Genomic DNA, 27,897 nt, shown 5'->3' with positions numbered 1-27,897 from the left:
GCGGTACCGGCACCGAATTGCTCCTTGTGGCCATGGGGTGTGTATGGGGCCTTAGAAACAAATCTAGTGTCGTAGTGGGGGAAGGGGTTACTACTAGGCAATACCCCTGGGCCCCTGTCCCAAAGACCCCCTTGCCAATGGCAAATTATCCTCAGGGAAGGCAGCCTACTATAGAACTGGTGAATATACACTGGAGATCAAAATTAGAGAAGGTCATTTTATAGTCATCTGTGAATGTAAAATGTGTAAAATAGTAGTATTTTAGGCTTCTCTCATAAATTGCCAGCAAGTAAGAATGTAAATGAGATTTTTGTAAGAAAAAAAAAAACAAACACTGATCAAAATTAGAGATAACTTTCAGAAACGTTATTGGTGTTACTCGGGCACCTGCTGCTAATTTCCTCAATTATCTAACAAAAACTACCGTATTTAACTGGCGCCTAACTTTCCAGTTTTCAATAATGATTTTGCAAAAATTGTGTCATTCCTTAAACTGAAACCGTCTGGTAGCTGGTTGTCCAGATGAAGGCCAAAGGGGTAACCCTATCAGCCACAGCAAGGGAAGTTAGTTGTTCCAAGTCTATGATTTTTAGAATATTGCATCAATACAACATCACAAACTTATTAAAGTCCCCCAATAATGCAAATGCAAGAGAGGACAGGATAACGCAGAGAATCTCCATGAGTGATTGTTTCAACACTGCAGCTGGAACTGCTGACAGTTCAGTAATGAACAGGGTAAGGATCTGTCTCGTCATACAGTGTCTCAACGTTTAAGAACATTTGGACTGAAAGTCCACTCTACAGTGACCAAACAGAAAGAAATAAAAAAGTCTAGACTCACCTGTGCTAAGGAGCATGTTGTGTGGACAGAGGAGAACAGGTTCACAGTTAATTCTTGTGATAATAGTAAGTGATGAAATAAAGCTTTTTGAACAGATAAGAAGCATTATGTTCCGACCTTGTGTGTGTCTGTCTACTCCCATCCTGTGGGGCAGTATGGATATATGTTAGTACAACTACTCCTATCCTGCATATATAGGCAACGCACATTACTAGTACTTCTGTCTATTGTATATAGGCACAGTACTGTACTACTTCTCCTGCATATATAGACACAGTAGGTCTCTTCCTATCTTTTCATGCAGCAGCACTACTACTCCTAAACCAATATATGAGGGAACAGTACTAATACTCCTAACCCAGTATAAAAAGGCACAGTACAGTACTACTACTCTTATATATACAGATAAAGCAAAGTGCTAGTACTCGTATTCTATATATAAATAAGGCACATTGCTAATCCTCTTATCATCTTTGAAGACTAAATTGATGGTACATTATATTACTACTATTATACTATTACGGTAATCATAAGAGTACTAGTATTGTGCTTCACCTGTATACAGAATAAGGGTGGTAGTACTGTGCTGTACCCGTGAATACAGACTACACATATTCTTATCCTGTATAGGGGCACAATGTACAACTGTGGAAAATCTGCCTTATGCGTAAGTAAGTCTGCTATGTTCTTTTTGTGAAACTTAAGCAATATGGGCAAATTTCATGTGCGTTAATATTAAGCAACCATGGATTGCTTCACTGATATGGGGTAGTGTGGTCACTTGTGCCGCTATAACCACGCTTGCCAAAATCGTAAACTAACTTCCATAAAAATTATCTGCTGGGGATCTGTAGCTTTACTTCATGTCTACACTCAAAGGACATTTTCATTTACATATCACTGTCATTTAGAATAACTCTACAAAGGTGTATATCGGGAAATGGCAACCGTGCAATCAGACTGCGGTCCTGGAGCCCACCAGATCAAATTTACTGGGGGCCCATAATCCATTCACCCTTAGTAAATAGACCATAGTAGCCTCCAAATGAGGTTAACTTGTTGTCCTCTGTCAAGTATTGGGTTCAAGCCGGGGTCCACCGGGGGTTTCTTTGGTGGGACAATCTGACGCTGCAACCAGAGGGACAAACGTTGGAGAACATCTTAACCCAATGGACGAACAATGTACAAAACCCACTTGTGGACCCAGCACTGAATATTCCCCTACCATTCTATTACGTCCCCCTCGATTGCCCCATGTTGTATAATGACCAAATACTGTTAATTTTCTGCTTTGGGGTTTAAGAACTTCACTAAACATCATCTGTTTATGGACTTTGTAAGTTTTCGGGATGCTCCAAGCTCACCAGGGTGCTGTACTACATCTCTTACATGTGTGCTGCTGTGCATTGCTAATTTTTGGGGAAGTGGGTCAAGCACCATTAGCTAATAAAAATCTATGGCAAACCCCCTTTAAGTAGCAATTGTAGTAGCTGTATTGTTGTGGCAGAGTATTATAGGCGGTGAGAGACCAGCAATGCAATGAATGGGACCCTACATCCTGAGTAGTAATGATCATCAGGTCCGGATGTCTACTTTGAAGTAGAATAATGTGGGAATCTCCTAGGAAAATTTCCTTGTCATTGTTGGCAAACATTGAACGTTGGCTGACGTCATTCTCTGGGTTTCCTCACTGAGTAGTTGCATGTGCCAGGCACTTATATACAGGAGGAGCAGAGGAGAACACAAGAGCTCGCAGTCACCTGGAGAACACATGTTGTAGTCAGTCTGCATTCCAGTGATGGGTAAGTACTGCTCCCTTATGTGTCACCCATTATAGTCCTGTGATAGGATTACATCTCTATTCATACATCTATGAAGGTGTCTATCAAGGGATCTGTATGAACCCCTTATCACGACCACTTTACCGGCGCTATATAAGGTTTCTCTACAGTGTATTGTACCCTAAACTATACAAAATCATATTCCACATATGGCACGGCCGCATTGTCATAATATGTATACTATATATAAAACACAAATCCAGATGGTCCTATACTATGCTTTGTACCACTGAAACATATGGAAGTATCAGGATACTTTTCCTACTAAATGAATACATTAGGGCAGGTGACTTTTTTGCATATGTTGCAGATTATTGCACCAGTTGCGCTGCTGCCTCCCACAAGAGACTAGTGAAGGTTATCAATGTATACTTTCTATATAGATGAAAATGAAGACATATCTATGTGTAGTAAGAGGCAGGGGCCCATGCAGCAGAATTATACAGCTCTCTGCAGATACAGCCCAATCTGCCTCAAATGTTGTAAATGTGAACATTATCATATGTGAGATTTTATTGTTTATGATAAATCCACATCTTTTTTTACTGAAGATTTTAGATGTGGATTTTGTAGTTGTTTATGCTGCTTTTTTAATGGAAATCTACCATCATAACCCATCATAATAAACCATATTATCTTATATTTGTTATCCATGGCCTCCCTTCTAAAATCAAGATTGTGAATCTGCAGCACTGAGGGGGCTCTTGTAACACCCACCAGAGCCCTACAGGCTCATGAGCATACTTTTAAAAATAGATTTTATCCTTAATGTCAAGCTTTGAGATATTGTAGCACTGCTGTGTGGAAGATGACATTTTCATGTATCTCTTATTGTACTTTTCTTTGATGTAAAGTTATAAAATAAAAATCTAAGTGATTTTAGTAGGAAGCAGGTCATGGATCATAAATATAAGAATATTACTACTGCCACGGTGCCTGGATCTATGAGTAAGTGTCCCTGGTATATTATGCTGGATTTTGATGGTATATAAAGGGGGGAAATCTGTTGTGTAAATCTGAAAAAAGTTAAAAAGTTAAAATACTTGTGAATTGGCTAGTTGTCAACTGAATGAGACTTTGGGCAACTTCATTTCCACCTCACACCGAAAGAAAACTTTCAAGAATGACCAGCTGAATGGACACTGGACCTCCAAAATCCTGGTGACAATCGTTCACTTATCCTTTGGTTGCTTTAGAGATAAGTCACCGGCAGAGATGTATGGCAGAAATTTACTTTCCACTCCCCATTGAAAATACACATATGCTTGGCTGAACTCATTGTCCATGTGTATAGGAGAGTGAAGAGGAGGCGCTGGATAATAATACTGATGGACTATCCCCAGGGTAGGTCACCAGTATCAGAAAGGTGGAGATCCAATACTCTGAATCGTCCTCTGCACTGGGACAATAAAAAGAATAGGAGTATAAGTTTAACTTTATTCTCTGTCTAGCGGTCAGAGCAAGTAACTGGAGTTCTGCTCCAATGTAAGTGAACAGGGGGTCGATAGTCCACTATACAATGAATAGAACTGGTACCAGCTCATCAATGGTGTTTAAGAGAGATGGACCCTGACCGATCTGATATCGATGACTTGTCCTATAGAAGGTCATCACTTGGTCCTTGAAAACCCCTTTAATAATTATTGTCCAATTGTTTAACTATAATCTATAAAAATTTACAAAGATCTCTGTTTTTAAAAATAATCTCTCACTATCTTCTTGCAGATATCATGTTCCTTCCGTCCATCGCACTTCTGCTCTTGACTATTCATCCTTCATATTCCGCCAACCTCATCCCCCAGCTGGGCAAATACCAAAATATTTACTTCCACCTCTCCCAGGGTTTAACATCTGTCCCATCCGTCCCTCCTGATACGCAGGTTCTCTTATTATCCTTTAACCGTATTTCATCCATATCCCAGGATTCTTTCCAGAACCTTCCCCAGCTGCGGGTTCTCAGTCTCGGTGCACAGACTACAAATGGATCTTTCTATATAGCTGAAGCTGCTTTTCAAAACCTGCCCAACCTCACCACCCTTGACCTTGGCAGTAACCTCAACCTCCGGTTACACCGCAATGCTTTCCGTGGTCTGTCTAGGCTTGAGACTCTTCTCCTTGACAATAATGGGCTGGATGAATCTGTCCTAGAATCTGATTTGTTTGCTGAGTTAACCTCTCTGAAGATGTTGGACCTTTCATATAACAGTATACGTAGGCTGCAGCCGGGTCCTAGCTTCCTTGGGCTACACCAAATTTCCACCATTAGTCTAAAGCTCAACAAAATTACCCATCTGTGTGGAGACACTCTCCAAAACTTGCAAGGAAGAAGATTGGAGCTACTTGACCTCTCATCTAACCCTCTTCAGGTTTCTAACCCATCTGTGTGCTCCAATCCATTTAGGAACATCACATTAGGCACCTTAGATATATCTTCCATGGGCTGGACTGCAGAAAGGGTGGAGACCTTCTTTAACATTATATCTGGGACTCAAGTGAAACATATTCGGATGCGTTATATTGGTGGACTGGGCAGTGGATTTGGCTTTAATAACCTGAAGAACCCAGAGAAAAGCACCTTCTCCGGTCTCAGCCTCAGCAATGTCTACATTCTTGACATGTCACATACCTTCACCTCAGAGTTGTCACCCAACATATTTTCTTCATTCCCAAAACTTCTGTCTCTAGATCTGTCCTCAAGCAGCATCAACTACATTAGCCCCGGAGCTTTCACAGGTTTAGGACAACTGGTAAGCCTCAACATGTCAGGAAATCTTATTGGGGATATTAGGAGGAGCAGTTTTGAAAGTTTGTCATCTTCTCATCTTATTTCTCTGGACCTCAGTTCCAATCATATTGGAGCGATACAACATAGCGCCATGAATGGCCTTGTCCACTTGGATTCACTCAGTTTAAGGAATAATGCGCTTCAGAAGATACCACCTGTCGAGTTGCCAAGTTTAAACTTTGTCTTACTGAAACAAAACCGCATCACTGACACGTACGGTCTCACATCCTTTTGCCCTAACTGCAAATTTTTGGACCTTTCAAGTAATCGATTGACTAATCTGAGGACCTTGTGGGACATCCTTGAGTTATCATCTCTAAAACAACTTCTACTGGGCAGCAATGAGCTCTCCTGGTGTGCACCTTATAACAGCAGAAAGACTGTGGGGAACAGTTCTCTTCTCCATTTGGATCTATCCGATAATGACCTCGGACAAGTCTGGAATGGTGGACAGTGTCCAGACATCTTCTTACCTCTGGCATCACTGGAAACACTCAATCTTGCAAAGAACCAAATTAACTCTTTACCTTCAGATTTATTCAAAGGTTTAAAGAACCTCCAAACTTTAGACTTGTCAAGAAACAACCTTAGGCTCGTCCATCCAGAACTGTTTTCCGACCTCAAGTCCCTCAAGTCCTTAAATATAGGGAGCAATAACCTTGTCACCCTGGCATCTTCAAGTTTTACACCTCTGGTGTCTTTACAGAGTCTGGATCTGTCAGATATAACACTTGTATGTAACTGCGCCCTTAATGAATTGTGGCATTGGATGGGGACAACGAATGTGACTGTGAAGGTCAACCATAGAGATGACATCTCCTGCCTCAGCCTGTCTCCACCAGTACATGAGGTCCCATTGGCAGATTACTTCAATGAGTGTTAGATGTCTTCTTCACATATACAGAAGACAAGGAGCGTTATGTAAATCATGTATTGGATGTACGAGGTCAGGCATATTGTATGGTCATATAAGGAATATAGTAGAGGAATATGATGGTGCTACATAAATAAAGATTTATTATAATACATTATACTGGTTTTCTTGTCTGTATGAGTTTGAACTTCACAACTAATGTTATAGTTATGACCCCCCCCCCCCCCCCCCCCAGAAATAGCCTGTACACTAATAGTCTAAACCCTCTTCTCATTGCTCATTACCAGTACAGTCAGTCGCTGCTGTGTGGTCACATTATGTTATTCAAAGGGGGGGGGGGGGATTAAGAGATCTTCTGACATCACTGATTTTACTAAATATTTTACCAAAATATTACATTTCTGAAAAAGGTTATTTTTAGAACTCAGCAATGTGCAGAAATATGCAAAGTCTCTGTAAGGAGAACTCTTTCTTCCCTAACCAAAAACATCTTAGGGCGGATGCAGGGCTGCAAATTTACGGCCACATATACGTCCCCCATAGTTGTCCCAACATGTGCTCACTGTGCCTTGGCCGCATAAAGGATAGAGCTGTGCGCTATTCTCTATGGAGAGGGGAGGGGCAAGCAGCACTCCCTTCTCCTCCTCTCCACCGCACCCGACGTGTGCATACACCCTTAGTCACTAAACCAATTCCCTACACTGTACTGAACAGATACAAACACATTGAAACAGGCTTCCGGAAAGTAATCTTTGACGTTAAAGGAAACCTGTCAGACACATCTAGCCCCCAAACCAAAGATCCTATCACATTTACTGTAGTAAATTGCTCTGCAGGATGATATTGAAATGAGTCAGTGGCTCCTGTGAATTATAAAATGAACCCCCCATTGTGCGTTTTAATCCTGTGAATGGAGTCAGCCGGGTGTTCCTGAGCTGTGGAAGTGAAGTCAGGCTGCAGAGCCCCCTTCCTCTTCTCCCCTCATGTAAACATACCCCCTGAACACACCTCCTGTTAAGCTACAGCACACAATGGGTGTTAATGATGTGTACAGCAGGCGTGCAGGGAGTGTGTTTACCAGAGGACAGAGGAGGAAGGGGGGGCTGCAGGCTGACTCAGATCAGCTCAGGAACACCCATCTGACTCCATTCACAGGATACAATGTACAGTGGGGGGGGGGGGGGTCATTTTATAATCACTGGAACCGCTGACTCAATTCAATATCATCCTGCAGAGCAACTCACTACAGAAAATTAGGTAGTTCCCTTTAAGCTTATATGCAATGTTTTCCCTATCCCATTCTGAAAAACATATTTGCATATTCCCCAAACTCCAGTAGACAGCAGTATATTTTTTCGTAGAAGATATTGCAATATGAGAAGTGTCCACTACATGGCAGTATAATCCTTGGTATAAGCCATTGCAATATTAAAAGTGTCCACTAGATGGTAGTATAGTCCTTGGAACAGTTTATTGCAATATTAAAAGTGTCCACTAGATGGTAGTATAGTGTTTGGTATAAGGTAGTGTAATATGGAAAGTTTTCACTAGATATCAGCATTGTTCTTGATATAAGGTATTGCAATCTATGAAGCGTCCACTAGCTGGCAGCATATTCTTTGGTACAAGGTTGTGCAATATGCAAGACATCCGCTAGATGGCAGTATAGCCTTTAGTATAAGCTATTGTAATATTATTGGCGTCCACTAGGTGGCAGTATAGCTTTTAGTATAAGGTATTGTTATATTAGAGGCGTCCACTAGGTGGCAGTATAGCTTTTAGTATAAGGTATTGTTATATTAGAGGCGTCCACTAGATGGCAGTTTAGCCTTTAGTATAAGCTATTGTAATATTAAAGGCGTCCACTAGATGGCAGTATAGCCTTTAGTATAAGGTATTGTAATATTAGAGACGTCCACTAGATGGCAGTATAGCTTTTAGTATAAGCTATTGTAATATTAGAGGCGTCCGCTAGATGGCAGTATAGCTTTTAGTATAAGGTGTTGTAATATTAGAGGCGTCCACTAGATGGCAGTATAGCCTTTAGTATAAGCTATTGTCATATTAAAGGCGTCCACTAGATGGCAGTATAGCCTTTAGTATAAGGTATTGTAATATTAGAGGCGTCCACTAGGTGGCAGTATAGCCTTTAGTATAAGGTATTGTAATATTAGAGGCGTCCACTAGGTGGCAGTATAGCCTTTAGTATAAGGTATTGTAATATTAGAGACGTCCACTAGATGGCAGTATAGCTTTTAGTATAAGGTATTGTAATATTAGAGGCGTCCACTAGATGGCAGTATAGCTTTTAGTATAAGGTATTGTAATATTAGAGGCGTCCACTAGATGGCAGTATAGCTTTTAGTATAAGCTATTGTAATATTAGAGGCGTCCGCTAGATGGCAGTATAGCTTTTAGTATAAGGTGTTGTAATATTAGAGGCGTCCACTAGATGGCAGTATAGCTTTTAGTATAAGGTGTTGTAATATTAGAGGCATCCACTAGATGGCAGTATAATCTTTAGTATAAGGTATTGTAAAATTATTGGTGTCCGCTAGATGGCAGTATAACCATTAGTATAAGGTATTGTAATATTAGAGGCGTCCACCAGATGGCAGCAGATACTAGATTATTACTTTACTACAGACTATGGAAGTCACTGGATACTGTACATAGGAAATAAAGTATTTTTTATTTACTGACAATTTTAGCATAAAAAGTAATTAAATTCATGAATTTTACACGATTTACATCACCATTTATGTATGAGCCCGATCACAACAACGTGTCATGGAAAAACAATAGATGTAAGCGGAAATAAACCGCCTCGGAAACAGCGCCCCTCCTGTGCTCAGGCTTTGTCTGTTACTGCAGCTCAGTATCACTGGAGTAAAAGTGATCAAACAAGTAGCAGCTCCTAATTTCTGAGTGAACCACTGGGCATGCGCATGTCGTGTGCGATACGGATGTGTAATACGATGTATAACGCGTGTGACGGGTGTAGATTAGATTCGTAGTAAAGGGGTGACCAGTTATTTCTTATCTTATATACAACATTATCCCCCGCCTATGGGCAGGACAGCGAGTTGTCATGGCCACCGCCGCAGCCAATCCCCCTCAGAGCACGAGCGTGGCTCGAGAGATGCCTGCACTGGATTGGCGGAGGGAAGGCGCGGTTTGAGGAATCCGGCTTCTGATTGGCTCCTGCACCTAGTGACACTGTAGGAAGATGAGCAAAGAGGAGGAGATTAGAATTAAAGGGACAGCGACGGGACGTGGAGTCACTGGGACTGAGCAGCAGGTAGGTGAGTGTGCGGGGGAGCGAGTACTGCAGGCCTCCTGCGGAGCGATGTGTCCTTTGCAGTCCTATTCTGTCTCTATGTCAGGTGCTGATGTGTTACAGGTCTGTAGATATATAGCTGCTATAGTTGTCACCACCATCACTTAAAGGGGTGGTCCAGTTAAAGGGACAAGTTGCATGAATGCATTATTGGGGTGACAAGAAGTAAATGTTAATCTATTCTGATTCACTGTGAGGCAGAATTAGTGATCATAGGACGCCGCTCCATGTAGGAGCCAGCTGTATCTATCAAACAGGTAAATTATATATTTTTGAAACCCAAAAATGAATGAGGGAAGAAATAGAGAGAGATTAATTTATTTTCCTTCCATTATTCTGATTGTCAGATCCTTCCACTCACAGTCTGAACGTCACCATAAACATGTAGTCATACTGTGTTATTAAAGGGAACCCGTCACCAGGGACCTAATTTTCAAGAAAGACAGGTTGCAGAAGCCCATCATACCTGGATTGCATATATCCATTTCTTCCTTCTCTAAGCATCTGCATTACAATATAATTGTGTGTTATAACTTACCTTTCACCCCAACAAGATCCTCTGTTAAGTCCTAGGGGTTGGGCTTTGTTTTAAATGCATGGAAAAAACAACATGTGAGCTCACTCCTCAGCTCTCAGCCCCCACCTTTGTCCTCCTGTACAGTTGCTTCACTCACAGGAACATAGGTTACAGCCTAGGGAGCTGACATCAGTGGGGGAGGGAGGAGCTGTATAGGAATGCAAAGCGGGATTGAGAGCTGAGGAGTCTGCAGCACAGACAAGTCACATGCTGTTTTTTGAAATGCCTCCAAACCAAAGCCCAACCCCTAGGACTATACAGAGGATTCTGTCCGGGAGCCACCCCTTTACCGCAGGAAAGTCACAGCTTAACCCCTTCCCGCCGCAGCCCTTTTTCGATTTTGCGTTTTCATTTTTCACTCCAACATTCAAAAATCTGTAACTTTTTTATTTTTCCATGTACAGAGCTGTGTGACAGCTTATTTTCTGCGTAACAAATTACACTTCAAAATGGTGGTATTTAATATTCCATGCCGTGTACTGGGAAGCGGGAAAAAAATTCCAAATGCAGTGAAATTGGTAAAAAAAAAACGCATTTGCGCCGTATTCTTGTGGGCTTGGATTTTACGGATTTCACTGTGCACCCCAAATGACATGTCTACTCTATTCTTTGGGTCGGTACGATTACGGGAATACCAAATTTGTATAGGTTTTATAATGTTTTCATATTTTTAAAAAAATTAAAACCTCCTGTACAAAATTTTTTGGGGGGATTTTGCCATCTTTTGGCGCTAATAACTTTTTCATACTTTAGTGTATGGAGCTGTGGGTGGTGCCGTTTTTTGCGGATTTTGATGACGTTTACAAAGTTATCATTTTTAGGACTGTACTACCTTGTGATCACTTTTTATAGAATTTTAAATTTTTTTTTAAATGGCAAAAAAGTGCCATTTTCGACTTTGGGCGCGATTTTCCGTTACGGGGTTAATCGCAGTGAAAAAGCGTTATCATATTTTGATAGATCGGGCATTTTTGGATGCGGTGATACCTAATATGTTTATGATTTTTACTGTTTATTTATATTTATATCAGTTCTAGGGAAAGGGGGGTGATTTGAATTTTTAGTTTTTTTTATTATAATTTTTTTTTTTTTTTTTTACTATTTTTCAGACTCCCTTGGGTACTTTAACCCTAGGGTGTCTGTTCGATCCTATCATATACTGCCATACTACAGTATAGCAGTATATGTGGATTTTACTACTCATACTGACAGCACATTGTAATGAATGGGTTAACCCGAAGTAGCTTTGGGTCTTCGTGAGACCCGAAGCTACCATGGCGACGGATCGCCGCTCCCCGATGACGTCACGGGGAGCGACAATCCACGGAAAGATGGCGAAAACCTTTGCCGGCGGCGATCAGCGGTAAAACACCGGCACAGATCGCGGGTGTTACCGGTAAGCCTTTGCTTGTCGGGAAGGGGTTAAAGAGAACCTGTCAACAGTAATGTGATTTTTAGCTGGTGACAGGTTCCAATAGCCAATGCCAGTGGGGGCACCCAGGCCATTGTCCCAGCACAGAATTCACCAGACAGGATCTTCGTGAATGATTTTCTAAAAATGACTTTGTCAGCATTCTGAATCATTTTAGTAGTTTATATAAGTTTAATTCACATTACCTGTGTCCCTGCCAGAAGCATGTGGTAAGTCATGGAGGGGGGAAAAGGGAGGTGCATTGCGCAGCCAGGAGAGGGAGGGGGATGTTATGGAGGAGAGGAAGAACACAGGCTGCTGCAGTACTAAGAATGCTGACAGATGCATTTTTAACATCAGCATAGCACAGGCTATATCACCTGCTAAAAATGAACTTCCTAATGACAGGTTCCCTTTAAATCTTTGATTTAAATTTCTATTTTAAACCCTTTTTATTTATTTTTTAAATCTAATTTGCGCATTTTGCTTTGAGCCCATAGAACATCTACTTTAATTCTATAACTTGTGATCAGTACAGGATGGGCAACTAATTTTGGCAGATTTATTAACGCCGTCTGTCATTATATAAGCATATATATAGACGGGGCGGACAGATGATGTGCAAGATTTACACAGTGGACCATGTGCCCTGACAGACAAATCAGAAGTCAGAATTTCCCCTTTAATCTCCTTTACTTAATTTATAGGGGGCAGTCTCCTTGCCCTTGCAAGTCAGACAGGTGTCCCAGAGTGTATAGAAGTGACTCCTACATCAATTTCTCTCTTCATACCCTGAGCCCTAGAAGGCTATGAGTACGGAGCAGTAGTGAAAATATCATTGCTTTGTCCATAGATAATATCAACATATCCAGTGTCTATAGATACTCTCTCAGCACATGAGCGTTTTTATGTACCAATGAACTACCTGGGTCTGACCTCTCCTGTGTAATATAGGCTCAGCCATGGCCTTCAGTCAAATCACTTTACATATCTCGTTAACACAAAGGTCACAGGTCCCTGATATCTGTATCTGTAGTGCAGGTTAAAGTCCCTCCTGAACGTTATGTGCAAAATAAAAAAAATCTACACCGAGAATATACAGTGTTAGACTACATGCACACGATGTACGGTGGGCATACATCAGCGCTGCGGAGAGGAGCAGGGGATGAGCGCCGCTCACCCACGACCCTCTCCATAGGAATATGCAGCGCACAGCGCCGTATCACGTAGAAAGATAGAAAGATGAGACATGTCCTACGGGCTACGGAGCCGACCCGTACAGGGCCGTGAGCCCATAGAAGTGTATGGGGGATGTATGTCGGCCGTATATATATGTCCCTCATACATGTGTGTGAATGTAGCCTTAGAGATTCATTTTCCCTCCCACCAACAATGACAAGAATAATAACATAAACCACCTTCCACTTTTTCCCTTGATATCTCGGCTACTGTCAATGGAATAAGATAAAACCTTTTTGTCATCGCACAAAAAAACAAGCCCTGTAAAAATAAACAAGATGTAGCTCTCAAAATATGGAGACACAAAAAGTTATTTGTTTTTCTTTAAAAAAAAGCTTTCTTTTTTTTTTTTTATAACCGTAATAAATCCTAAAACACCCTGTACATATTTGGTAACACTGTAATTGTACTGATCTATGGAGTATTGCTACCATATTATTAATACAGGTGGTCCATAGGTTATGTATAATATAGGTTTTTTAGGTTTGTTCTTAATCTGAATTTTTATGTAAGTCGAAAATTTTATATTTTATAATTGTAACTCCAGAAAAAACAATTTTTTGCCCCTGTGACAATTAGATTTGCTAAATTTTATGATGTCATGGGAACAAAGATTATTAATAAAACTTCATTACAGACACTTTACAGCTGATCATTATATCCTGGGACTAAAGTACAGAATCCGGAGAGCTTCACTAGACATCACAGTGGGCAGAGGTCCGTCTGTAACTAGGGGTCGTCTGTAAGTTGGCTCCTTAAGTTGGGGCCTGCTTGTACTGTATGGAGAGTGGCACAAAACTATGTATTTGATAAAACAAGCTGCTGGATTGCTCTTTTAGTCCAGTGTGAATGCATTTAAATTCTTAAACTAACTTTTATGAATATTTACACTAAAAATAGTGCCATTGAAAAACTCCAAGTCGTCATATGTGTATGCCATTAGAAAATACAAGTTCTATCTTGTGGAAGCTGAGAATGGAGAAATAATCTCGACCCTTAAAGCCCAAACACCCATTAAGGCGTTAAAGACTTGGACGTCCATTTATCTTGTATTTTCAATTCAGTATTTTGCTCATGACTAATAAAATTTCTTTTTCTAGAAGGAAACATGGCGGACAAGATAAAAACTCCACGTACTAAAGAACGTGAGTTTGGAGGAGCCATTGGTAAGTGTGTATGATGATATCAGTTGAGGTGACACAATATTGCGGTATTACAGATATACTTACAGATTTTTCTTTCTCTGTATGTAGGGGCCTTACTCATGCTGATAGCTCTGCCTGGCACCGTCCTCTACCTCCTTATCACATGTAACACAGAAAGCGCCAGTGTCTTCCAGGTGCCAGGTCCTCTTCCCACGCTGCAGTCTTTATGGAACCCATTTGCTTTGATCTTACTGCTTTGCTGGTTTGCACTACAGGCGGTGATATATATGCTGCCCATAGGAACGGTATGGTCATTTTTCTTCTCCTTTTTGTAAAAACCTACTTTAAGTAGAACATACAATGTTTTGTATAATGTAAGACTATAATGAGTGGATGTGGAGTATCCCCTCTAATCATTCCCATAGACCTCACATCTGGGGACTGCCATGTCGTCTTTTTTTTTTACTACAGTCTTAAAATAACCTGCTGTGCTTTCATTTCAGATAGCAGAAGGGATCACTTTGAGAGACAACACTCGCCTGAAGTATAAAATAAATGGTGAGTTATACAAATTTACAGATATTAATATGCCTACGCTAAAGGGGTTGGCCATTTAAAGAAAATGTATAACAGGGTAAGTAAAGGACCCTAATAGGGTCAACAATATTATACTTACCCTGATAAAGTTTCTCAATCTCTACTGGGAGCCACAGAACACGTACAACAAAACCCTGGATTGTTCTGTGGAGCCCAATATCCTGATATCTGCACGTCCCCCTCCATCCGCCAGAAGCTATTACTGTATGCACGCCTCTTCCATCATAACCACTCCCATAGCAGTGGTTGGAGGGGAGTTTCAAAGACCTGAGTTGTCCAATCTTTATTGATCGCAAGGGTTAAACATCAGTGACCAGATGTTCTCTGATCCTGGGTGTTGCAGTAGGGGTTAAAGGAAACCTGTAATTGGGAAAATCCTGATGATAGGTTCCCTTAGAAGGAAACCATCATCAGGGATCTACCTAATAAGGTACATCCAATGGTAGTTTTCTGCTACCTACTTGTCCCTGTCTAATCTTTACATTCAGTAGATGCTGAGAAAATTCTTTTATTTTATTTATGCAAATTATTGGCAGGGGCTACTGGTGCATGTAGTAGCCTCTCCAAGGAGCAGAGCCAAGGCTACTCCACTATCCAGAAGCCTCAGCTGATCCCACTCCCAGCATTTCCTCGGCACGTTTCAGCTCCCTGCTGCTATCTTATCACGTAGCATCTGTGCTTGCGCAGAGCCAAATGGAGCAACAGAAAGGCTACTCCAATTCCTAGTAGTCTCTGCCGATCATTTGCATAAGATTTTTCTCAGCATCTACTGAATGTAAAGATTGGACAGGGAAGTAGTAGGTAGATGGTGGAAATTTGCCATCAGATCTACCTACACGGTTTCTAAAATTAAAGGGGTATTCCCACAAAGACAAGATTCTTAAATATACAAAATAACACATTCTCTAATTCACTGATATTAACAAAAATACAGCAATTTACTGATATAAATCCAACCTTTCTCTATCAGTCCTGCTGTATACAATTTCATTTCCCCCAGGATCCGACCGTAAATCTTCAGATTTTTACGGTTGGGCAGGACAGATTCTTCTCATGAATTGCTTCTCCTGTCTGCTCCATGCAGTGTGATCTCCCCCCCCCCCCCCCCCCCCATTACAAGACAAGCTCAGACAATTCCTGCTGGCAAGCAGCTTGCAAAAACTTGCTCTACAAGCTGCAGATAAGATTTTATAGCAGGGAAAGGAGACATGTAGCATAGCTGATCATTGATCTCCTCATCTCTGATCTCTCTCATTTCTCCTTTTCTATGTGTCAGATACTAGTAGAATGTTCAGAAGATAACTGTAGATAAACCTGGACACTGATAATCTAAGCACATTGTCAGCACACAGCATCTCACAGCACTAGAGGGATCATGAAGTGTGTGCTTAGAGAGTCACCAACCACACTCGAGAATATTACACTGACCGTCACTAGGAGCTAAAACATCAATAAAACTGAGTAAAATTGCAAAGTATGGGGGCTAAAAATAATCTTTATTGTGTAACCATGACTAGGGGATTATAATTTGAGAATTTACCTTCATGGCCAAACAGTTAACATCTCTTTACATGTAGGGTGTTCTGTTTCTTTGTGTCTTGGCAGCATTTTATGCGTTCCTGGTGAGTGCCCTCCTGGCAGGCCTGGCAATAAAGATGGAGCTTCACCTCTCTTATGTCTATGACCACTTCATTGAGTTTGCTGTGGCCGCAGCGATAATTTCATTGTCGCTCAGTATTTTCCTTTACATGAAGTCTCTGGGGGCACCAGAGTCTGCGCTGGCGCCAGGCGGTAATTCAGGTACAATTAATAAAGATCATTAACTATAATGATGAAATATTGTCTTCAATCAACTTGATTATTGCTTTGACTTTTGTTCTTTTCTTAATAAAGGAAATCTCATCTATGACTTTTTTATTGGCCATGAACTGAACCCTCGTATTGGCTCCTTTGATTTGAAGTATTTCTGTGAGCTCCGGCCCGGACTCATTGGTTGGGTGAGAATTCATTTTGATAACCTATGAGGGAAATCTATAGAAAGATTATAGAAAGACAAAGACAAGATGATGATCTTTTATGTAGGTTGTTTTGTGATAATTCTATTGTGTGAATTGCGCTCTATTCACTTATATGGCGTTGCTCTTGAACAGCCCTGTAGTAGTTAGCAGAACGCTGGTTCTAATACTCAAGTAGGGACCAGGGGGACTTTTGTTCCCTCTTTAACTGCTGGCATTTCTGTTGTATGACTTCCAGCTATCTGACACTAAGGTTGGGGGACTACCATAGCGGGTTGAATGTGGGAAACCCACATTGTAATAGTCTGCGCCTAACCTGCAATGATTTACTCTTGCAGCAAAGTGAATCGGAGTTATACAAATCCCATCCGCTCGCTGTGAACCTGCGGGTTCTGCTGCAGGTTAATATGGTACATAACACAAGAGCAGTGCAACAGTTTAGCTCTCCTCAACTGCCGCAGCAAAATGTCTGGTTTATAGCACTGCAGGAGGCAACTTGGACCAAAGCGTCCTTGTAATTTTTGTAATAATTCTTATTCTTTAATCAGTCCTAATGTATATAACACAATATATTCCTTTCCAGTGTTTGATCAACCTGTGCTTCCTGATGAAGGACATTGAGCTCCGTGGCTCCCCCTCCCTTTCCATAATCTTGGTGTGTGGATTCCAGGCTCTTTATGTCATGGATGCTCTTTGGCATGAGGTCAGTGTTCCTTATTCTAGAAATATATCATATTTAGGCCTCATGCAGACAGTTGTGTGACCACTGGGGCCGTAACCATGGTGCAGCAAAGGAGAAAAGGGACAGGGGAGTGTTCCTCACTCCTCCCCTCTCCATACAAAGCTGAGCGGCCACCCGGATTGGTACAGCCATACCAGAATCTGGATACAATACGGTTGTGAAGAGCACAGACCATAACTAAATTGGGGGATGCAGATGACATTTTGTGCACTTTTTTGTCAATAGGAAGCGATCCTCACTACCATGGACATTGTACACGATGGCTTTGGTTTTATGCTGGCGTTTGGAGATTTGTGCTGGGTCCCGTTCACATATTCACTCCAGGCATACTTCTTAGTCCGTCACCCTCAGGAACTGAGCACCCTGGCTGCTCTGGGCATTGTCCTTCTCAATGGTAGGATTTTTCTAGATTTATCAAATTTCCAACATGCCTTTGCAGTACTTGTGGTGATGGTCATGATGATGATGATGGTATAATGTGGTAGGGTGTGTATGTGGCACTTACTGGCTGAAAAATCTGTAGTTTGGGGCTGCTGCTATTTATCCTCAATTTTGTTTGGAACCCTTCAACAAATTGGGATTAATAATAATACGACTCATACTGAAGTCTTTAAAATCACCCTGAATCAGCTGAAACATTGCACCTTGTGTCCTGCACCATGGGTGAATACATAGATGCCATTACTTGGGAGTGCAGCTTCTATGCATCTTTCTGAATTTTAACAACACTTGGGGTCAGATCTACTATAAAGGGATTGGATGTTTGTTCGGGTTTTGTCCTGCATGGGGTTTATCTACACATCTGTAGGTTTATGGATGTTAATATATGTACATTCTGGCAGGTGTTGGATACATCATTTTCCGAGGTTCCAACTCCCAGAAAAACGCCTTCAGAAGAAATCCTTCTGACCCAAGTGTCGCAGGTAAGAAATCTTATAATAGGAAATTAATTAGTATCAGGCTGCATCCTCATGCAGGAATCCAAAATTGCAATATCTAGAAATTGTTGACACCACTTACACAGGGGATGGATAGTGTGCAAGAGGGGGGGGGAGGTTTGCTCTTTTATTTTGAGGATTGGTTTGGGTCCTTACATTTGGACTCACCTAAATCAGTGAGATAAACTGATGGTGAATCCAAAAAGATTGTTTACTTTTGTTGAAATATTCTGGTTTGCCTGAGATTGTCTTCCGGAGTGTTTGTAATCCATTGCTTCCAATACTTATAGGGCTGGAAACCATCCCAACAGCAACTGGAAAGCGGCTTCTGGTATCCGGATGGTGGGGTCTTGTGCGTCATCCAAATTACCTTGGAGACTTAATTATGGCTCTGGCCTGGTCACTGCCATGTGGTGAGTCCCTGGTGCCGTTCAAGTATTCCTGGTGGTGGGAGGAATAATATTCATAGATTTTAAGCTCCTGTGAGCAAGTTCCTTGTTCCTATAGTTTTCTATGACGATGTTATTACTGTGATGTCTTGTTTGTATGTGTACCCCATGATTTGTAAAGCCGTATGGAGTATGATGGCGCTTTATAAGGATTTATTATTATTCACCATTGCATGTAGTACCATGGGTCTCCAAAAATAAGCCCTAGATACAAACTGCTATATCTGAACTGTAGCACCTAAACACACAGTTCTGGTGTCATTTTATCTTCATAGAAACATATCCTATTTCATAAAACACAATGTAGTACAGGTCATCCTTATAGTTTGTCACATTTATGTAACATTGCAATATTTTCAGATGTTTTCCTAGCATAGTCTAATCACAATGTGGAGGGTTCTTTATAAAAAATGTATTATTTTTCAGTCTCACTGTACTTACGCTAAGCAAGTGTGTTGTTCTTTCCAATAGGTCTTGGCCACATCTTGCCCTACTTCTATGTTATTTATTTCACCGGTCTCCTGATTCATCGGGAGGCAAGAGATGAGCATCAGTGTATGAAGAAGTATGGACTGGCCTGGCAGGAATACTGCAGAAGGGTTCCTTACAGGATATTCCCATATATCTATTAAATCTTTAATCTATCATCTAGTGCTTCAGTGTGACAAACACACAACAAGCACAGACTGCTAAAATGTATGTGGATTATGGAAATCCCAGTGTGATCTTCAAAGGACATCATGGTTTAAAGGGGGTGTCTTTTTTTTGTTTGAAAGCAGCAATGTGTACGAGTATATAAAATGGACTTACCGACTTGTTCCCATGCAGGCCCTTCTACTACAGTAACTTCAGCAGCTTTTATATATCTGTGTGATGTCTGTCACCATTGGAACAATCACTGGCCTCAGCAGTAACCTCCTGCTGAGGCCAGTGATTAGCATGTGGTTGCCCAACATAACGTCTAAAGCTGCCTTAGCCATCACCAGACCACTTGCAAGGACTTTCAGGTCATTTTCTACTGCCTGATCTCATCCTGACACAAAGGAAATGCCAGGAACCGACTAGTGATTGGCTGAGCGGGCATTCTCAGTGTGTAAGGACAGGTCCTGGAGATCAAAGAGGACCTGGTAAGCAATGGGGGTGGGGAAAGTAGTTGGGTCCTTGGTGTGCAGCAGTTCTCATACCATACAACTAATCAAGATTTACATACCATATGCTGTTTTGTTTTTATTTTATATTTTAACTAAATCAATCAAGCCGCCTCATGTGCAGGTAGTTGCTCATTGGCTGGATTGAAACAGCCCATTTCAGCTGGTAAACAGTTTGTGTACTGCATTGATCTACTGGGTCAAATACGACTCTGAACTGAACTCATCATGTCAGGTCAGCAGAACCATGGACTTGCAGTAATCCACAGAACAGGTTTTCCAGCCCAATTTATGGCCATGTGCAGGAGCCGAGAACAGGATGAGAAGATGACAAGACGGGAAACCTTCACAGGTGAAATTCCCTGGGTTTTTTTTTTTTTTACTCTCCTGATGGGATCCGATCCCCTGTACAAAGCTGTAGTAAAAATCGCCAGAATGCCAAGATTATTGATCCTATGGGACATTTTACTGGAGGGTAATTTGTATAAAATTAAAAGAAAATGCAATAAAATAATTTAACAGAAGAAATGGCAATTTTATTTCACTGTGCAATGTCCTGGAGATCCATTGAGAACCCACTTCTTGCTTTAGAAGGGTCAATTCTTGCCAAAGAATGCATCCCTTTCCACCAATGAAGTCAATGGTAGAATATACCCTTACATTCATTGTGAAGGCAGCAGGTCACACATAGCAACTCTGCTCCCGAATATGAATCAGTTACACACGATGTTACCTCAAACCTCCATTCTCACCTTGTCATGTCTATAGTAGGGTTGCACGGATTCCAGAATTTTGAGTGTGATATGCTACTTCTATGGGTATCAAGATACTCAATACGATACTCTCAAGAAAAGAAAAATATTATTCGAATTTAATCCAAGGGGTGTGGTCACGTGGAGCATTTACATTGTGTTTAGAAACTCACTGAAAATGTCTGGGGACAGGGCTCAGCCCTAAGACTGAATTTCCAATGATGTGCATGTTATCAGTAATGATCAACCAGCGACACCTATTCAAAGAATTCCCTGCCCAATGTCTCCCCTGCAGACAAATACAAGGAGTCTGTAGAACAGCACAAGTCATTCAGTACCAAACATGACAGAAACCCAGGATTAAACTGTTCCGTGTATCGATCAAGTACCGAGATTTGGATGCATCATGCAACCCTAGTCTATAGACATTCTGGAAGATCCTCTACCAGGGCCCCAGTCTACCAGGCACAGGAGGGGTCCCTTATGTTACACACCTTAGAATACTTTGGATACAAAAATAGGCCTTTATTGAATAGAAAATCCATGTGTAAAAAAAAAAAAAAACAGTTTCGTAGCCACAGAGACAAAATATGAAAAGCACTCGTGCTATATGTTACTAGTCCAGTGTCTATCCACCTGCAGACTGGCCGTGTATAGAGCTGGCGACAGAGGACTCATGATAATGGAAATCAGAAAGTGCTATGAATACAGAAATCGTATCCTCCACTGCACGGATTCCACCTTAAATGAAAAGCTCCAGGGGGAAAGAAAAAAAGTGTTGATACAGTTAGTGGTATCTGCGAGTCTGTTCCGTGGAAGTTGTGAACAATAGTAAACAGAAGCCTTTACGCTAGTTTTCCTTCTGTTACACACACGTTATTTATACCGCTCTTATTTTATTACAGAATAGCAGTTACAGGCAACTTGCTCTATCTACTGATCTGTTGCGTGATCACTGTGGCCTAAGCATTAATCGGAAGGAGAAACAGAGTAATTCAACACATACATGACCCAGACAAAAGTGTTAATGTAATAGAAGGACGTGGGAAACAGGCCAGAATGACGTAGGTATCATTTATGTATATTCCCTGCCCTCGCTCCAGCCATTCAGGGGTATAATAATTTATTATTATGGTTGTAGCTATCAAGATAGATTAAAATTGTTCAGATTCATTAATTTTCTCTATTCTAAGAGAGGGCCCCGGTTCATCTATCTGTTACCAACAGACTCTTAGACAACCAAAAGTAAAGCACACAGATCATTTCTGAGGTGTTTCCATTCTAACATACAGCTGTGTCCTTCCTCAAGATAATTTAGTTATTTTAGGTGTTGTGAGTGCAGGTTCATGCACAAGACCACATGTAGTCTGTGTGTCCATAATAATTCCAGACTGAACACAGAAATGTACCTTCCCCCAAAGCTGGACTTGCACCACTCATATCCAGAAAACCCAATAAAGGGCACATTTATAAATTAGAAAACGTGGACAGTTTCTCTCAGTTAACCTCTTCTATGAGCTGCTTTTTGGGGGGTGGCCTTTTTCCACCCCAGACGTTCTCCAGTCCTTTTGTCAGCTGTGACATCTCATTCAGATCTTTCAGATGTTGTTTATACTCCATCGTGACCTCCGCAGATAACACAGGCAAAACTTCCCCATTCTCATTCACCCACGCCGCCAGGAACAGGCATTTCTTCTTGGCGTTATAAGCAGTCTTCCTCAAATCCTTCTCTTCTGTCACAAGTTTACGGATCTTTCCCAGGACGCGGTGCAGATGGGAGAGGGCAGCCAGGGAATAGCTTTTACCACCATCACCTAGAAGGATTTTAGCTGTGGCCTCCATGGCCAAAACAGCCGCACCTTCATCTCCTCCCAATAGAGGGTCTGAGGCGGCTCGTACGGCGCTCTTTATGGCGTGAGCTGTGGAGTTGTAGACACTGGTGGTGCTGAGCGCACCGGACACAGACAGTAAGGTCCCTATAAACTCCAGCATCATCTCACTGTCACCCAGGTCACCGTTGTGTCTCAGGAGGGAGAAGGAATAGCTGTAGATGACATTGACCAAGATGTAACGCACCAGCGGGGAGGGGCTGTGAGTGAGTGTACTGAGCGGTGGGATAGAAGGTAGAATGGATGGAATCTCTGATACTGAGGACGCGTCGCCTTCTATAACTTGTGACACTTTATCATCCTGCCTCCTGTCATCCTTGGTCTTGTGGCTGCCATGTTTGGCAGATACCTCCTCTTTAAGTTCCATCTTCTGGACTTCTTCAGGAGATATTATGTCTTGTTGGTGGTTGGTGGAGACATTGTGGTTGTGCTTTTCTTGTGTAGATCTGGTTGCTGATCTATCACAGGTCTGTTGGGAGTCACCGGGCGGCAGAGGGGATTCAGGGCACAGATCAGGAAGCACTGTGATCTTTGACCCCTGATGGGTGTCCCACCACGGCCTCCACCTAGGGACCAGAACCCCAATATGGCCGCTCTGTAGCAGGCTCTGGAAGTGCTCCCTCTCCTGGCGGGACAGGCTGCTCCACAGGCCGCTCTCCTCATCCCCAGCAGTGTCCTCCATGTGCCGCCTCCCGCCTCCACCAGCCTCCTCCTCCCTCAGCCTCAGCAGCACGTCCTCCATCTGCCTCCTCCCGCCGCTCCCCGCCTCCTCCTCGCTCAGTGCCCGCAGCACGGACTCCCGGTAGAAGAGCTCGGAGCAGGCGGAGTGCCGGCCGCCCCGGTAACAGGCCAGGCTGCAGTAGGGCGCGTTACACCGGGGACACGTGTACTTCCCGGGGGCAGACAGGCACAGCGCACACACCGCGGGGCTCCTGCCGCCATCGTCAGCCGGTGTGGGAGAAGAGCCGCGGCCTGGTAACACGATGTCAGGCTCCATTACTAGCCGGGTTACCGTGGTAGCGAACTACGCGCCTTCCGGCGTCTGCCAATGAGGACCATGAAGTGCGTCACGTGACCCCAGAACAGGAAGCCGCTCAGTACCACGCGTCGAATTGACCCTTGGTGCTTTCCGTAGAAAGAAACCTATAGCATGTGAGTGGTAACGTGACGCCCAGAGCTCCTTTTTTGTTTGTCCTCCCTCCAGCAATTCCATTCAAGACCTTTTACTAGTGAGAAGTTAAAATGGAGTTGATTACACAATACAAACTCCACTACATAACAGGCTGGAGGGGCGGATCTTCCAGCTGCTGCAGAACATCTTTTAAAAACAACTCCACCATCGAAATCCATCATGATAAACCAGGACCACTTATTCATAGATCCAGGCACCGCGGCTGTGATAATCTTATTATAAGGGTTATCTGTAAATCAACTTTTTAAATTATGTTAATGAGCCCGAGGGGCTACTCTAGTGATCTGGCTTTACAGGTTGTTACACCGTCTCACCCTCCTGCTTCCTCAGAGCTGAGAATACAGCAGGAAGTGCTCACTGCAAAAGTACATTGTAACGGTCTATGAAGCCAGATAATAGAGGGGCTAGTTCTGGTTCATTATCATAATTTTGAAAGTTAATTTTAGAAGGAAGGAGACCATGAATAACAAATATAAGAAGATTACCACAGTCATAGTACCTGGATCTACGAGTAAGAGCCCCTAATAGCAATTTATTTAGCGCACAAAGATTACGCAGCGCTGCACAGAGCTTGACAAATTGTTCCCTGCCCCCAATGGGGCTCACAATCTAATGAACCAACCAGTATGATTTGGAGTGTGGGAGGAAACCCACGCAAACATGGAGAGAACATACAAACTCTTCAGATGTTGACCCTGGGAATTGAACCCAGGTCCCCAGTGCTCAGAGCTGGGCAAGTGCCGGGGCCCAGAGCTGCTGGGGGGGGGGGGGGGGGGGGGGGGGGATTTCCTTTAAATGTAAAGAATACTGCCATTCATAGAGGCAAAATAGGGACAAACAATGCAGTGCATGTAACGAGCAGCAGAAGAGGTTTATTTTCCTAAACTACGTCTTTTACTCTGGCCCTTAATCCACCCCCACACAGTATAATTTCCTCAGCAGCTCCCCCTCTTATTGTTCGCTGTACCTCATTTCCAAGAGGCTCTGCTCTTTCCAGTAACATCATGCATGCTAGGAGTAGGGTTGCACCAATACCAGAATTTTGAGTTTGATACGATACCAAGAGAGGCATCACAATACTCAACACTGATACAATACTTCCAAGTAAAGGAAAAAGCATTATCTGAATTCAAAGTTTATGGTGCAGTTATATGGGGCGTTTACATAGTGCACAGAAACGCAATGCAAACGTCAGGGGACGGGGCTCTGCACAATCACATATGCATTTCCAATTAAATGCTTGCGATCAGTAACAATCAACAAGCGTTTTGCAAGTAGAGCTTTAGATTTTTATGACAGTGTATCCCTTGAGGAAGCAATCCGCGAAACGTGCGTCGGGGCGTCAGGTGCCACTATCTCCCACAACATGGATAAGGATGTTACTTTGCCACTGGGCACGCAACTTATTGTGTTTCTCTGAGATGTGTCCTGTATAGATAATACCATTAGTCTATTACTTATAACTTCTTTGACGCAATCTCGTGCCCGTGCGTATTTATGTGCCTGAATAGGTGTTATTTCGGGATCTTGACATATTGTGCTTATAATAATTTGTAAGTCTAATATAGTTTCATTGCTTTTAAGAAAAAAAAAATGTGTACTTTGTACCATATACTCCAATTGTCTTTGGTTAAAACATATAAATATATACCTGCAATGTATTTACCACAAATAAAAATATTTACCAGAAATTAATGTAGCAAACGCAGAAATAGATTCCACCAATTAATATACCAAACACAGAGATACCAAAGACTAGGTCACACATATAAATATATACCAGAAATGAATATGCTGCACACATGAATATATATCAGCTGTAAATAACCACACATAAATAAAATATATACCAGGGTTAAATATACTGCACACCTGGGCTGCATTCAGACATGCACAGACAGCACTTACTGTTCAAATTAAGTTGCAGCTGTTTACTTATACATCTGTGTTGGCCTGGTCCATTCAGGTCTTCTTACTGGCACACTCAGATTCAGCACAGCTCATATTCCAGTATGTAAGTATCCCAGCACAAACCCACAGTTTACAGGTAGTGCAGCACATATCCCCAGTATATAAATAGCCCAGCACAAGCCTCCAGTATATGTGTAGCCCAGTACTTGCCCCCAGTTTATATGTAGCCCAGCACATACCCCAGTATATATACATGCAGCACGGCACAAAATAAAACAAATTTATACTCACCTACTTTTTCTCCCTGAAGCCTCATCCTAGGCCCAACACTTCCCCTCCAGGACGCTGACAGTGTCATGCCTGGCATGTGACTGGTCACTACCTGCCACGTGCTCAGTAACTGACCAACTGCCAGTCAGTGGAAAGGAAGCGTCCACAGCATCTTGTTCCAGGAGCGTTTTGGATTCCTTCTACTTCTAAGCCGCACAGGAGCTTTATCTTTGTGTTTTTTGTTACCTGTTGTTCTGTGTATATTTGCCTGTGTATTACTTGTTGCTTTGTGTTGCTGTGTGTATTTGTAATTGTCACTGTCTGTGTGTGTCTGTGTGTATTTGTATTTGTCACTGGGTGTCTGTTTTTGTCTGTGTGTATTTGTATTTGTCACTGGGTGTCTGTTTTTGTCTGTGTGTATTTGTAATTGTCACTGGGTGTATTTGCATATTTTTCTGTGTGTTGTTTCTTATTCTGTATTATTAAGACTCTTCTTGGTTGCAGGTTGCACCCCCTGGTAAGTCCTAGTCACACATTACTTACACTATACACAGGACAATATACCCGCAGTACACAGTGTATACAGTAGAGGTGTAATGTTCGGCTTCTTCTAGTTGCTTAATGACGCACTGGCAGCACTATGTGTGATGGGGATATAATGGAGGCCACTGATGGAAAGGTCTAGTCACATCTCCCACCATCAGCAGCAATTTTGGGAAAAGGCCAAAGGGAAAACAGGGGAGAAGCTGTATAACACATAGAGGTAATGCTGCTTACACATGCAGTAATGGGATTTTATAATAATGTTTTCCCTTTGTAAAAAATTTATCATGACGAATGGAAAAAATAATTAGCCATCATAAACATCCACAACAGTATATACACATGAGGGAGATATATAAGAAATGTCTGAGCTGTAATTTTATAAACAGCTCTTGGAGTATAAAAGCTGAGCTCTGATTGCAAGAATACAAAGATTTCTCTGCTTCAATGTCTCTCCAATAACCATGTAATGTAGGACAGTCAGTAGGAACAGTACCTTTGAAGCTCCTAATTTATTTACTCGAGTAGAGGCAAAATCCTATTGTGTATTCATTCCCTCTGTATGGCGTTCATCCGACTGGAGTGGCCTGATGGTCTCACGGCTCGAGGTGTGTTACGGTGCAGGTGTCCGGTCTTCCGGCTTGGAAACCACACTGCTCCACCACTAGTTCCGCTTGACTCCACAAAGCACCAGTTCCACTCAGGAATCGCAATAGTGCAACAAGGTTTTCACTATTAAAATTGTAACTTTAATAGGTATACTCACAATTGATCAGTTAAAAACAAGCTTCATAAAAAGTGGAATTGCATGTTCGGCATTGCCTGAGCTCTGATTGGTTGCCATGGGAAACTAGAACATTTCTTTTTTAGACACTCCTGATAAATCTGCCCCATAGGGATCATATTATATAATGAATATGAACATTAACCTCTCCAGAAACTAATAACGCCAGGCACAGCACAATATTTACAGTGGGGTATATTTATCATCCACTGGTGTTCCTTCACCAGCATAAGTCTCTTCCCCACTGCCGCCACTGGTTACTCTGGATTATTTCAAGACTTACATGACAGAAATGTCCAGATAAATGTCCCCTAGTATGTATAGATTTATTTTTAATATATACTTTATAAATATATATACTTTTGTTACTATAGGCCAGCGATGGCGAACCTGTGGCACGCATGCCAGAGAGGGCACGCAGAGCCCTCACTGCTGGCACGCGCCCCATCCTCCTAACCACTGCCAGGTGCGGACAACCACTGGGTGTGGATTATATTTTCCAGTGTCACTGTAATACATCTGATACACCAAGGCCTCATATGCACACAGCCGTATTCGGAACAAATTGTGGCTCTTCCATAGCCCCATTGACATTGATTATAAACATTCAC

General features: G+C 42.1%; 3 protein-coding genes across 7 annotated transcripts; 2 read left to right on the top strand and 1 right to left on the bottom strand.

Annotated features, from left to right (window-relative positions):
* Positions 1-2,539: 2,539 nt before the first annotated feature.
* Positions 2,540-6,501, top strand: LOC140071046 (toll-like receptor 5). Its single transcript, XM_072118279.1, has 2 exons — positions 2,540-2,646; positions 4,411-6,501. The coding sequence occupies exons 1-2, from the start codon at positions 2,643-2,645 to the stop codon at positions 6,351-6,353; spliced, it is 1,947 nt and encodes a 648-aa protein (XP_071974380.1). The 5' UTR covers positions 2,540-2,642; the 3' UTR covers positions 6,354-6,501.
* A 2,279-nt stretch (positions 6,502-8,780) lies between these two features.
* Positions 8,781-20,426, top strand: TM7SF2 (transmembrane 7 superfamily member 2). 5 transcript variants are annotated; one of them, XM_072118286.1, is made up of 11 exons: positions 8,781-8,821; positions 14,015-14,077; positions 14,165-14,361; positions 14,560-14,614; positions 16,259-16,453; positions 16,547-16,650; positions 17,252-17,371; positions 17,636-17,804; positions 18,253-18,333; positions 18,639-18,761; positions 19,269-20,424. In XM_072118286.1, the coding sequence occupies exons 2-11, from the start codon at positions 14,020-14,022 to the stop codon at positions 19,427-19,429; spliced, it is 1,263 nt and encodes a 420-aa protein (XP_071974387.1). In that variant the 5' UTR covers positions 8,781-8,821; positions 14,015-14,019; the 3' UTR covers positions 19,430-20,424. The 5 variants fall into 5 exon arrangements, with proteins under 5 accessions (XP_071974387.1, XP_071974383.1, XP_071974382.1 ...); XM_072118282.1 differs by lacking the exon at positions 8,781-8,821 and adding an exon at positions 9,457-9,649 and having other exon boundaries at positions 19,269-20,426; XM_072118281.1 differs by lacking the exon at positions 8,781-8,821 and adding an exon at positions 9,457-9,649 and having other exon boundaries at positions 14,012-14,077; positions 19,269-20,426.
* Positions 20,427-21,994: 1,568 nt separating this feature from the next.
* On the bottom strand, positions 21,995-23,678 carry ZNHIT2 (zinc finger HIT-type containing 2). The gene has a single exon (XM_072118280.1). The coding sequence runs from the start codon at positions 23,581-23,583 to the stop codon at positions 22,195-22,197; it is 1,389 nt and encodes a 462-aa protein (XP_071974381.1). The 5' UTR covers positions 23,584-23,678; the 3' UTR covers positions 21,995-22,194.
* Positions 23,679-27,897: the final 4,219 nt, after the last annotated feature.

The sequence above is a fragment of the Engystomops pustulosus genome, chromosome 7, assembly GCF_040894005.1.
Source record: "Engystomops pustulosus chromosome 7, aEngPut4.maternal, whole genome shotgun sequence".
NCBI lineage: Eukaryota > Metazoa > Chordata > Amphibia > Anura > Leptodactylidae > Engystomops > Engystomops pustulosus.
This window is presented reverse-complemented; position numbering and strand designations above follow the sequence as displayed.